We start from the raw sequence: 13,271 nt of genomic DNA, 5'->3' as shown, positions 1-13,271 counted from the left end.
ATACAACTATAGATAATTTAGCAATAACAACAGATGACAATATTTGTATGACGACTGGATAATCCATAAATTATCATAGTACGTCGAGGTCAAGAATTTAAGGGGTATTTTAGTAGCTGGCTTATTTTCGTATAGGATAATTTCAATGATAAATTGATTTCTAATGTGTACAATTATGTTTATCTATTATCCGTTCAAAGGGATTTTAAAATTATTACAATGTTTTTTGGACGACTATAATAGGAAAGGTAATTATTAATTTCTAGTAATTCATGGTTTATATTTGTTTTCAGGAAAGAAATGAAGTACATTAGATTAACATCTGTGATCAGAGCTATTTTAATGTCGTTGGCGCTAATCCTAAATCGAATGGCAGTAGCTATATGCATAATTACATATGTTCTAACAGGAAATGCTCTTACTGCTTCATACGCGTACTCAGTAGCTTCGTATTATAGGCTATTGGGATCTCTCACGATGTTCTTCCCCCAGGCAATTTCCCAAGGCTCTGAAATGTATATTTCTATGAAAAGGATACAGAATTTCCTGTTGTTCGATGAAATTCGCAGTGAAAACAGCATGTTATCGAAAAATGTATTCAACGGAAAGTCTAAAGGAAACGGTTTAACAAATGGCGTAATGGCTGAATCTGATGCGAGTATTCAAATTAGAAATGCTTCCGCCAAATGGCTGAAATCACATCCGGAAAACAATCTAGAAGATATTGATCTAGATGTGAAATCAGGTAATGTGGTAGCTGTCGTTGGAGCAGTTGGTAGTGGAAAAACAACATTATTACATATAATAATGAAAGAATTGGAACTTCAAAGTGGTTCTGTAAATGTGAAAGGTTCCGTATCCTACGCATCTCAAGAACCTTGGTTGTTTGGTGGAAGTGTAAGACAAAACATCTTATTCGGACAAGAATTTAATCAGCAGAAATATGATGAAGTCGTAAGAGTATGCGCTTTACAAAGAGATTTTACTCTATTCCCTCACGGAGATAGAACGTTAGCCGGTGAAAGAGGTGTGACTTTGAGCGGTGGACAAAGAGCTAGAATAAATTTAGCTCGAGCAGTTTATAAAGATGCAGATATATATTTGTTAGACGATCCGCTATCTGCTGTAGATACTCACGTGGGTAAACAGCTTTTCGAAGAGTGTATTTGTGGTTATTTGAGTAGCAAGTGCGTCATATTAGTGACTCATCAACTTCAATACCTGAAAAAAATCGAGAATATTTATCTAATGAAAAACGGTCGAATCGAAGTGTCCGGTTCATATGATGACTTAAGAAATTCAGATACAGAATATAGTAAACTGCTAGCAGAAATAGAAGAGGAAGAAGAAGTAGTAAGAAGGAAATCTAAAATCATAGCTAACAAGGAAGAAAAGCCGGAAGAGGAAGATAATATACAAACATTGCAAAAGGAAGATAAAGGAACTGGTAGTATTGCTGGACGAGTTTATCTGAACTATGCTCGAGCTGGAGGAAAAATTATCAAAGCTCTACTACTGATTCTCACATTTGTCTTCTCTCAAGCTTTGGAAAGTACAGCAGAATATTTCGTAACATTTTGGTAAGTTTTTCTTCTATGTATCTAATTTAAATCATTTTATGAAATTCTGATACTATCTATTTTGGATTTCAGGGTGAACGTGCAACAATGGCAGAGAGAAATGGCTTTGAAAATAGGGCTTTCCGAAGTTACAGAACTTAACAGTACAACTCAAGAGCCTTTAATTAATTCAACACTCGCAGCTCCTACAAATATTGACGATCCGTTCAGCAATTGGTTGTTAACTCCTATTTTCACAAGCTCTAGTACTGTCATCTACTACAGTATACTTATTTTAACAGTTGTCACTATTGTGATAACCAGATCGCTTTGTTTTTATTCGTGGTGTCTAACAGCCTCAACCAGATTGCATAATAAAATGTTTGTTAATATAGTTTATAGTCCAATGAGGTTCTTTAACATAAACCCGTCTGGAAGAATTTTGAACAGATTTTCTAAAGATATTGGTTCTCTTGATGAGGTATTACCAATGACTCTGCTAGACACCGCACAGGTAAGTTGACTTATTCAAATTTTTGCAAATTGTTTAGTCATTCGCATTTGTATTCAAGCAAGTAAGAGAAATGACTGATTAAAAATATGGCATTTGACTTTCTAAAATCAACCACTTTATGAGTGTTTATGAATAGTCTCCGATCTGTCACTTTATGTTTGGTACTGGAGGTAAATCTTCAATTCAGTTGACGTTAGCTGATAGTACGGAGTTCCATTCAACTAATCTCTTTCTCTATATGTATCCAGTACAACGGAATTACATAATAATACTTGGTGGTAGTACTCATCTTCATCTGTCGTCCCCGCGACTACTTGTTTGCTCTTCATTCTTCCTTCTTTTATACCCAGAAATTGCCATCCATTTTCATTTCGTTGTAAAAATTACCTCTTTTGGTACTCATTTTGAAAACATAGCTGTTGAGGTCCATAGTAAAAGAAAGTGGATCCTCATAGGATACAAATAGCCATTGAAAAGATCGTTTTCAGTAAGGAGCTGTGTGAGGTACGAATCTAACTCACCATGCTCTGGTAAGACCTAGTTACGACCTTTCCAATAAGCCTACAAGCTTAGAATTCTTGCAAGACCTCAAATGTATCAGGTCTGTATGTTTTTAATCAATCGTACGAGGTTCTCAGATACGGTTCCTATCAGTACCCAGAAGGTCAATTAGAATCGCACCCAAAGTCATCCGTACGGCTGCTTCATATAGGAACAGACTGTCATTAACACCCCTTTAGGTTTAACTTATGCAAATCGATTCTGATTCGTTTCTTTGAGTGTCTCTCTCCAAACTTACACTCCATAGAGTTGATCTACTTTGTGACACTCGATACTCATCTCCGGTTACTCTTTGGTCTACCAGTATTCGACGGTTGTTGGCGATAGTTTTGAGACAATTCTCACTACGAGATATGTCAGCTATATGGTGTGACTCGTTTCTGTAAACTTGTAGACTTTATTTTTTCTTTCAACTCGTCCCTTAGCTTTGACATGTGCAAGTTCCTTGTGGGTATTCTCCCCGGTTATCCTAAGAACTAATAGGTATATTAGCGCTTGCGCTTTTCTTTTCCTCATTTATGGGCATTGTACGTTTTGTCCTAATGGTAGCTGAATATTCAATAGAATGGCAAGTCTTGAAGCTCTGCCAATTGTACTTCCTTCTTCTCTAAATATAAATATCTAGCAATTGAATTCTCTGCGTGCCAGTTAATTTAGTCATCGCTTTTCACTTTCTTAATCGTTTTTATTTGAGTTTCAAATTTCCATCCTGATACTATAAATATGCTCAATAGAGAAAGAGCATTAAGTATCGACACGATTGTATTCTACACAATAGCTTGGAATAGGTACTTTTTCGAGAGGTTTATGCTTCCAGAATCTACCCTGCTCACTTTACATTATTTACCTCACTCACACTTTTTTTCCAATGTGCGAAAAATTATCACCTCTATACGCGCTCGATTGGTTGTTAATTTTGCTCTGCGCTTTCGTTTATAGAGTTTAAAGAATATCCAAGCCGATGTAATGAATATAGGATATAAGTATAGGTCACCAAAAAACACATATCATTTTGTCGAATACTCTCTGACTTGTACGTAATGCAGCCAGCTGCTTCCCCAATAACCAAGACCATATTTTGTTTTGTTGTATGTGCTTAGTAACTATTCTATATAAATTTTCCAGATTGGTCTCTCAGTTCTGGGAATAACTTTGGTAATAGGTTCCCTTTCTTATTGGATTATGATACCAACTGTTGCAATTGCAGTTTTATTTTATGCGATGAGAACCGTTTTCTTGGAAACTAGTCGAGACGTGAAACGAGTAGAATCAGTTAGTGAGTAAATCTGAATCAAAATATTTCAGATATATAACTATATTTCTTATTTTCAGCTCGTAGTCCAATATATACACATTTATCAGCGTCTCTTCAAGGATTGACTACTATAAGAGCCTTTAAGGCCGAAGAAATATTAAAAACTGAATTCGATCGCTATCAAAATTTACACAGCGCTGCTTTCTTCATGTACCTAGGAGCTAATAGAACTTTTGGATTTTGGCTGGACTTTATTTGTGTCATTTACATTGCCCTAGTTATTGTGGCATTGTTGTTTGTTAAAAGCGGTGAGTTATTTCATTTTTACTTTCAACAGGATATAAATAAAAGAGGTATTATGAAAATAGGTAATTGGAGAAAACTGAATAAATAAGAACTCTACTTGTCTATCAATGCTCTTTTTCTAACTTTGAATTCATGATCGGTATTGCTAGAATATTTCTTTTTTAATGACTCCCATTTGTTTTATCATAGATTTCTTAATGTGGCATAAAGACATTTAGCAGTATATATGGCGTGTTGACATTATAAAGAAGAAAACTTGACAATTTTTTACTTCACTCATATTCATTTCTTTCATATACCAAATCATGTCAATTCAGCTGTTTATTGTTGATTTTCTCTATCGTTGATTCCTGTTTTGTAGCTTTTTTGATGTTTTAGCCTTAGTTTAATTTAAAGTACTTGTCATACTAATCTTTTGCTAGTTTATATATTTGTTTCAAATGTTTTTGTTTCAAAGTCTATTGTTTCCCTTCCTTCTATTCCTACTTTTGTTATCTTCTTGTTTTTCTTTTGTATCCCTTTTGTTTTTTAATGGATTCTACCACTTTTCTCATATGAATTTCTATTATATACCATACCATATACATTTCAGCTCTTTATTGTTTTGTAGCTTTTTTAATATTTTTATTTCGACTTTTTGTTAATCTCATTTTCATTGTCATTTTTCTCTGTGGCTAGTTTTTATATTTGTCGTGAATGTTTTTGGTTCTCTATCCCTTTCACTTCTTATATTTTTTTGTATTCTTTTTTATGTCCCCTTCGTTCCAGCTGTTTGTATATTCATTTTTTTATATGTCATACCATGTGAGCTCTTCATTGCTCATTTTCTTCATCATTTGTTCCTGTTTTGTAGCTTTTCTGATTTTTTTATGTTTTCTTCTTATTCTCTTTGGTATCCCCTTCTCTTCTTAATGGACTTTCCAGCTTTTCTTTATACATATTATATATCATACCATATCCATTTAAGCTTTTTATTGTTTATTTTCTCTTTCACTGGTTCCTATTTTGAAGCTTATTCAATGTTTTTGACTCAGTTTTTTGTTCAATTCCATTTTCATCATCATTTTCTCTTTTGCTGGTTTTTATATTTGCTTCAAATGTTTTGGTTTACCTATCTTTAAACTCACTTCTTATTTTCTTCGTGTTCTTTTGGATATGTCCTACGTTTTTTAATCGATTTTCCAGATTTTTGTATATTTATTCCTATTATATACCATACAATATTCATTAAAGCTCTTTTCTGTTCAATTTCTCCATCATTTGTTTCTTTTTTGTAGCTTTTCCAATATTTTTGCGGCATTTTTCTATTTAATTCATAGCCCGTGTCGTTTTTTTATTTTGCTAATTGTTACATTTGTTTCAAATATTTTTCTTCCAAAGTCTTTTTTCTCTCTTCCTTCTCCTTCCTTTTTCTCTTGTTCTCTTTGTTGTTTCCTCGGTTCTTAATGAATTTTCTAGTTTTGTTTATATTCAACCCTATTATTCATCTCACGATATCCATTTCAACTCTTCATTGTATTTTTTTCTCTATCATTTTTTGTAGCTTTGTAGTTTTTTGAGGTCTTTGGGTCTAAGCGAAGAACAGATGCTAGATACATGTGTTATGGTTAACGACTTCAAGCATTTCATTTGTAAGGAGTATTTGAAAGATTTGGATTAATTCAATGTACCGAAAATAACGATTTGGCCGTCACAGTCGCCCGACCCCCACCAGATTTAATTATTGTGGGACAAATACATCTTCAAAATATCCTGAAAAACGAATTGAACAAAATAGTCGGCGATTATTTGTTGAAATTGTTACACTCTTTCGCCTTATGGTACTGATTTTGTACCTAGTGATTTGTTTCCAAGAATGGAATAATTGGCTAGGAATGAAGTGGTCTAAGGACCACTCGCTACTAGTGGTACTATGGATAAAATAGATTTTTATTTTCAAAATGTCACTTATTTTACTACCAGTTGTTTTGTAAAAGCATGAAAATTTTTTTGTATTATAGAACAATTCGGTGGTAACATGGGTCTAGCTTTGACCCAAGCCATGGGTCTCACTGGTATGTTCCAATGGGGTATGCGACAATGGAGTGAATTGGAAAATCAAATGACGTCGGTAGAAAGAGTACAAGAATACGCAGATTTGAAGCAAGAAGAAGACGAACATACAAATGCGCTACCTAAACATTGGCCAAGTCATGGAAAAGTTGAATTTAGAGATATGTCTCTGAAGTATTCTCCCGATGATCCTCCAGTATTGAAAAATCTCAATTTATTGATAAAATCGACGGAAAAAGTGGGTATCGTAGGACGAACTGGTGCAGGAAAATCATCCTTGATACAAGCTCTTTTCCGTTTGGCAAACATCGATGGTCATATTTTAATTGATGATGTGGATACTAAGAGTATATCATTGAAAGATCTCAGATCACATATTTCTATAATTCCTCAGGAACCCGTTCTGTTTTCGGGTACTCTTCGGAACAATTTAGATCCTTTCGATGAATATAAAGATGAGGTAAGTTACAAATGAAATTTTTCTAAATTCAGTTTTCTCGGGTTTATATCAGCTTCCTGGGACATCTAAAATATAAGAAATGAATGATGGGCCCTACTGATTATACTAATATAAAATTTGTTTCAGATTCTTTGGAACGCTTTGGAAGAAGTAGAATTAAAGCGTGCCGTGGATGAGTTACCAGCAGGTTTAGATAGTAAAATGGCGGAAGGTGGTTCAAATTTCAGTGTAGGACAGAGACAGCTCGTATGTTTGGCTAGAGCTATTATTCGAAATAATAAAGTTCTAGTCTTGGACGAAGCTACAGCTAATGTTGATCCTTATACAGATGGTTTAATTCAAACAACGATAAGGAAGAAATTTGGAAACTGTACAGTATTAACAATTGCTCATAGATTACACACTATCATGGATTCTGATAAAGTGTTAGTTATGGACGCCGGAAGGGCGGTGGAATTCGATCATCCACATACACTCCTACAAAATAAGACCGGAGTATTCTATTCGCTAGTTATGCAAACTGGAAAATCTACAGCGAAAAATTTGATGCAGATATCTGAAGAAAATTGGAAAATAAGAGATGCCAACACCGTTTTCTGAAATATCATTAGAATAAATTGTATATATGTTAAGTAAAATGTGATAAAGATAAATTTGTGTTAAGAAATATATTATTCCATTCCTTATTTTTTCATGCGTAATGTAATTAAAACTAGTGGGAAGTTTTGTTGACAAAAAAACAAAATATAATGTAGAATAATGAATTAAAGTATGATGTCTCAAGAGAAACAGAAGTAATAAGAGTCAGTTAAATATTATGAGAAGTAAATAATTTGAAAAATAATCAAAATTGGGGAGAGAATACAATAATCATCTTGAAAATGGAGGATGTGCATATAAATAAAACATGGCAATTGTGAAACCAATAATCACATATAGGAGCAGTGGTTTGGGGTTCTAGAAATAGTCTGAATACTACTAGGTATCTATGTTTGTTGAAATAGTGTATACCTATGCATAAAAGCTTCTTTTCATGCTAAAATTGTTGGTTAGGTTTTAGTAACTGTGATTTTACTGCCATCCGATAAATCAGAAGGATATTGAGCTCTAAGGTGTGGGTTTTGCTTAGTAGGTGTATGAAAGTTTATCTACTTCATAATAAGAAAATGATAACGAGACTGCAAAAAACTTTATGTTGAACCACCTATTGAAAGAGGTGATCGGGCTGCACAGATGAGGACAGTGATAAGTCTGATGATGAGTATAATGCCAACATAAACCAAATGGAATGAAAATTGCTACAAATTAGATATGAACCACAACGTTTTCAAGCAAATAAAGATTATAATCTGCCGTCAACATCTTCAGGGCTGCAATCGTGAAGAAAACGATGATGAACCCCTTTCTTCTCTGGAAGCGCGGAATAACCCACCTAAAAATTCTTAATGTCTGAAGAAAGTCAGAATGGAGAAGGCTCCTAGAATCTTTCAGGTATTTTTCCACAAAGTTTTAGTGAAACAAATTTTAGACCAAACAAACCTCTACGCGAGATAGATAAATAGGTAATTGATAAAAACTATATTTATGTTTGGGTGCTATGTTATTGTCGGGCGATGTGAAGTTACAAAATAAAACTGTATTTCTCTAGAGATAATGTTGTGCCGGAAATTCTAGCAGAAAGTATAAGATGTAACAGATTTGATGCTATACTGCAAAATTTAAATTTCAGCGATAATAATTTATCAGCATCTTCTGTGAGGCTGTAAAAGCTGCAGCCGTTGCTAGACAGCTCGACGCATGATTCCGTACTATGGAAAGCATTACGCCAAACAACTTATCAGGGAAAAATTTACTTTGACAATTTTTTCACATCGTTGTCATTAATGAGACTATGCGATTAGCATAATAAAGGCTACCCTTGTTGAGAAATCCCACTAAAAGATGTCAATCCGTTAAAAAAGGAAGACCGGGGCTACGGAGATTACAGGATGTCGTGATGGTAGCAACCAACTTTTAACACTGGGTATAATGAAAAGTAGCAATCCCCCAGCCTTCATCGATTGCCAGCTAAAACAAACACATGGACGGGGTAGCTACAAAATTGCGTACTAGAAAATGGTAGTGGCCAATATTTGCTTAATTTTAGATGTGTCGTTGGTAAACAGTTAGTTACTCGCGAGGAAAAATGGATGCAATAAGGAGACAGATTCTTTATTCGCATTTGGAAGAGTTGTATGCACTTTACATATAGAACTGCACCACGCCAATGACAAAGCTGGCTAAGCCCCTGACCACCACACATTAAGTCAGCGAAAAGCATTGGATCATATCCATTAGCACAGAACGTCCCTGTGCAAATCAATGTGAGGGAAAGCCAAGTGCCTGATATGCGATGTAGGCCTGCATCGAGACTGTTTTATGAACTACCATGTAATAGGCTTTTCATCATTATATATTGTTTCCAATAAACTTCGATATAAATTCAACTAGTTTGTTCTAGCTGCTAAACTCTTCAACAGGTAGTGTATGGTTCCTCTGCTTATGGGGTTCAATAAATCGGATGGGTTATTAAATCATAAATATAAATAAATGCTTTGTTTTTTAATTACTAAATCCTCAATTTGACCACAATTGTCCATTATTTATTTATTTATTATAGTGACCGAATTAAGTATCTAGGACTCACATTAGATGGTAAATTTCCCTGGAATAAACATGAAAATATATAATCACCAAAGCCACAAAAGCTATGATGGTGTGCAGAAAGTTTGCAGGGAGGAATTGAGGTTGTAACCCAAAGAAACTTCGATGAATGTACATGGCAATTGTGATCCCAATCATCACATATAGGTGGTTTGGGATACTAGAACTAGTGTGAATACAACAAGGAAAAGTCTCTCAGAGGTACAGAGACTCTCTTGCATATGTGCAATTGGGGCCATGATATCTAGCCCAACAGCTGAACTAGAAGTGATTCTAAATCTCCCTTCCCTTCATATAGCACTAGAAAGCGTGGTAGAGAAAAAATTATTAGAATGTTCAGAGACGGAATCATCAAAAAAAATTCGTTCCTGGGACATGCATCAGGACGTTGCATCGAAAATCTTTAGCTTTGAGAAAAACTTCATCTCAATAATAAACTGTAAAAGCAAGTGGAATGAAAGCACCATACAAGAAACGAACAGAAAAGATATTAAATATATACGAATAGATCAAAACAGCAGATGGAACTGGAATAGGAGTGTACGGGCCCAGAACCAAATACTCTGAAAGCATGGACAGCGCACCAAACATTTTTTAAGCAAAAATGTAAGCAATTGAAAAATGTGTTCAGTTCAATCTACAGAGGATTTACACAAACAGGAGATGACCATCCTGTCCGATAGTCAAGCAGTCATTAGAGCTCTAAGCTACAATATCGTAAAATTCAAACTCGATTGGGATTACCTAGAAAAATTAAACGAGCTACGAAAATAGCATAGGTGATAAGCTCGCTAAAGCGGCGGAAGATAAGTCCTTCATGGGAGCCGAATCTTTCTGTGAGATCAGCTACAGAATAATGGAAAAAGCACTGAAAAAGAAGGTTGATAGAAGCAAAAAAATATTGAGACAACCTACAATTGCTGAGACAGGCGAAGACTCTTCTGGGAAAACATAACCAGAGTAGATCTGCTGAATGTATCAACCTAAGTAAGAACAATCGTATCCAAGTAAGTATTTTTAATTACATTTAACAAAAACTTCAATATTAGATATTTTTAGACAATATCCCAAACAATATTTGGCTACAAGATGGTGGCTCACTATGACTGTGGTGAGGCAATACTTAAATAATGTGTTTCCAGAAGATGCATTGGAAGACGTGGTTTTATCGAATGGCCCCCGTGATCACCCGACATGAATTCTTTAGACTATTTGCTGTGAGGTCACTTGAAAAACATCGTTTGTAAAACAAAACATGCCAATATTCAGGAATTAAAAGATAGGATTACCACAGAGATAAGAAGAATTGAGCAGTCGGGGATGTTGCAAAATTTATTGCAACATTATTATAGCGTTTAGGTGAAGAGAATATTACATAGAAAATAATCGGTATTTCTTAAGAATATATATAGGGTGATCCATTCGAAATAACAAAGTTAATTATTTTTTTGGGAAAAGGAAAGTTTTGTCAACAATGTAAATAACATCATAATACCGACAGTATCACATAAAAATCGTACAAGTCGTTTCCGAGGCTTTCCATACATAAAAAATAAAAACTGAATGTAGCGAAATATTTCACTTACAAACAACATTGTTTTTGACCGCCAGGACTATATCTTGGACCATCTTAGATCATAGAAAGAGCGAGCAGAACGCATCATTGATTAATAATAATACTTCAAGTTAGTGGATCGGGAGGTAAGTGGATTATTCAAATTGTCTACTTCCCTGAGTTGTTTATCACGGTATTAGAAGGAGACTGAGAAGTATTAAACATTTTCTTTCCAATAAAATGTTTCATAATTTATAGTATTATTATATGAATTATGTAATTATGATTTTTCCTAATTAATCATTTTTTTAAGAGCTCTGCAGCACCGCTACGCTTCTGCACGTATTGATGTGTGTACAAGAAATCAGTTTTCAAGTCAGTTCTGTGATATTTACCCTTACTCATTAGAAATTCTAAAAATTATATTATTTATTCATGGTTATTGAAATATTGTTAGCAATTCAGAATATTTATTTATAGAAATTATTACTTCAGTTTGTTTAATAGTCTGTTATACGCAATTCCAGCACAGACATTTTTTTAAGGCAATCATATAGAGAATGACGGGAAAGAAGTCGACACTTTTCAAGGTTTATCACTGCTGTAATACTTTTTGTGCGGAGACTATATATTGAGCAACAATTACGTAGTCATAATCCAAAATTGCCATTGAACCGAACGCAAGGTTCGTTGTGTAAATTTTTCTTATATAATATTTCACCGTTGTTTTAAAATGGAATAAATATACGAGGTAATCATACAATTAAACTGATGAAAGGTGCCAATACAATCATCATATTTGTGTGTTCTTGATTAGGTTTATTTTTCGTGGGATGGGAGATATATCCGAACGCGTTGTGGCTGTCCAGGTCCGGTTTCGTGGTAATCAGGGTTTTGATTGCCTCTGGTGGCAGGCCATCAGGGCCGGGGGCTTTACCCTGTTTAATTTCTTCTGCAGCGGCTAGGATTTCCTCCGCAGTGAATAATGGTACATACGCGCCGCTCTATTTTTGAAAGTTTTCCTCCCTTTTTGCGGGAAAGAGTAGCGACGCCACCTCTAGCCGCTGTTCTTCGTTCAACTTATATGGGGCGATGACTTTTAGCTTTTGACCCGCCACTTTTTTCGTTTTTTATCAACTTGCCCAGAGCTTTTATTCTGTTTATATAGTTCTTTGCATCTTTCCTTGCCCCGCTTGTGTATATCCTCCAGGGAAGGAGGCAATCTTCTCTTAGTTTCTCTATCTCGTCATTCCACCAATATGGCATTTGTCTATTACCTTCTTTTATGCTTTTATTTTTAGATTTTTTGCTTATTTCTTTAAGTACTAACTGAAGAATTTCGTAGTCCACCACCTTTCCTTCGTCTATATTTTTTATTTGGTCTCTTATTTTTTTATTATTTATATTTTTATTATTATTTTTGTTGTAGTATTCTATTTTAGTTTTTTTATTTTCAATGTCGAAGGTGATGAACCTGTGGTGGGTGAATATTTGATCATCGAGGACATCCCAATTCACTCCTGGATGACCCCTCACTAGCAAGAGTCACATCAATGTGACTCCTGCTAGCGCCTCTTATGAACGTGGCTAGTTATTGTTTATGTTTATTATGTTTAGTTGGGCCATCCAGTCGTCCCAGAGGTCCCCTGGCCACTATCGTGATCTCGCCGTTAAGCTCGACCACGATGTAGCTCGCCTATCGTTTGATGTTTCTTACCCCAACATCCCTGTTTCCGAATAACACCGCTACATCTTACCTCTTATCTTGCACCCATCCACTCTCCTCCGTCAGTTTTTTGTTTGGTTCTGAAACGACAAGAAGATCCACTTCGAGCTGCGCAGCATTAACGTTGGTTTGGTCATGTGCTAATCTGGCCCTTCCCACATTAATCTGCATAACCCTGATGCCGTGCCTGTAATGGCTAGGGGCCATTTTTTAATTTTAACCTAGAAACATGACGATTGTTAGCTGTTTGATAACCTAAAAAATTCTAAGCCCATCTAACTAGCTTTTACCAAAAATCGCTCCCCTGTATTCCCAGTTCATAGTATCTGTCCTATGTCCCCTCTTTAACGCAGTTAAAGCAGCACCTACTCCTGTCTTTCTCTTTACAGGAGTAGGTAATGTGACCGTAATCGAGGCACCTGTAGCACCTCAGGGGGATGAATTTTTCTTTTATTGCGCAAAACTGCCAATGTACTTTAATTTTGTTGGTGGCTCTTACCACAGCCGCTTTATCTTCTCTCACCGCGACTGTAGCTGTTTGGCCACCCCCCTGCTGTCTCTCATGCTTCTTATATCTATA

General features: G+C 35.2%; 1 protein-coding gene across 2 annotated transcripts in view; it reads left to right on the top strand.

Annotated features, from left to right (window-relative positions):
• LOC130449263 (probable multidrug resistance-associated protein lethal(2)03659) overlaps positions 1–7,395 on the top strand; it is a 58,428-nt gene extending 51,033 nt beyond the window's left edge. The window contains exons 7-12 of one of the 2 annotated variants that reach the window (XM_056786967.1): positions 294–1,580; positions 1,653–2,073; positions 3,760–3,910; positions 3,967–4,197; positions 6,196–6,707; positions 6,834–7,395. In XM_056786967.1, coding sequence (XP_056642945.1) covers positions 294–1,580; positions 1,653–2,073; positions 3,760–3,910; positions 3,967–4,197; positions 6,196–6,707; positions 6,834–7,307 — 3,076 coding nt within the window. In that variant the 3' untranslated portion in view covers positions 7,308–7,395. The remainder of the gene's footprint in view (positions 1–293; positions 1,581–1,652; positions 2,074–3,759; positions 3,911–3,966; positions 4,198–6,195; positions 6,708–6,833) is intronic. The other variant, XM_056786968.1, reaches the window with a different exon arrangement.
• The last annotated feature ends 5,876 nt before the right edge of the window (positions 7,396–13,271 follow it).

Source organism: Diorhabda sublineata, chromosome 10 (assembly GCF_026230105.1).
Source record: "Diorhabda sublineata isolate icDioSubl1.1 chromosome 10, icDioSubl1.1, whole genome shotgun sequence".
NCBI lineage: Eukaryota > Metazoa > Arthropoda > Insecta > Coleoptera > Chrysomelidae > Diorhabda > Diorhabda sublineata.
The sequence above is the reverse complement of the archived record's forward strand: the minus strand, read 5'-3'. Positions and strand labels throughout refer to the sequence as shown.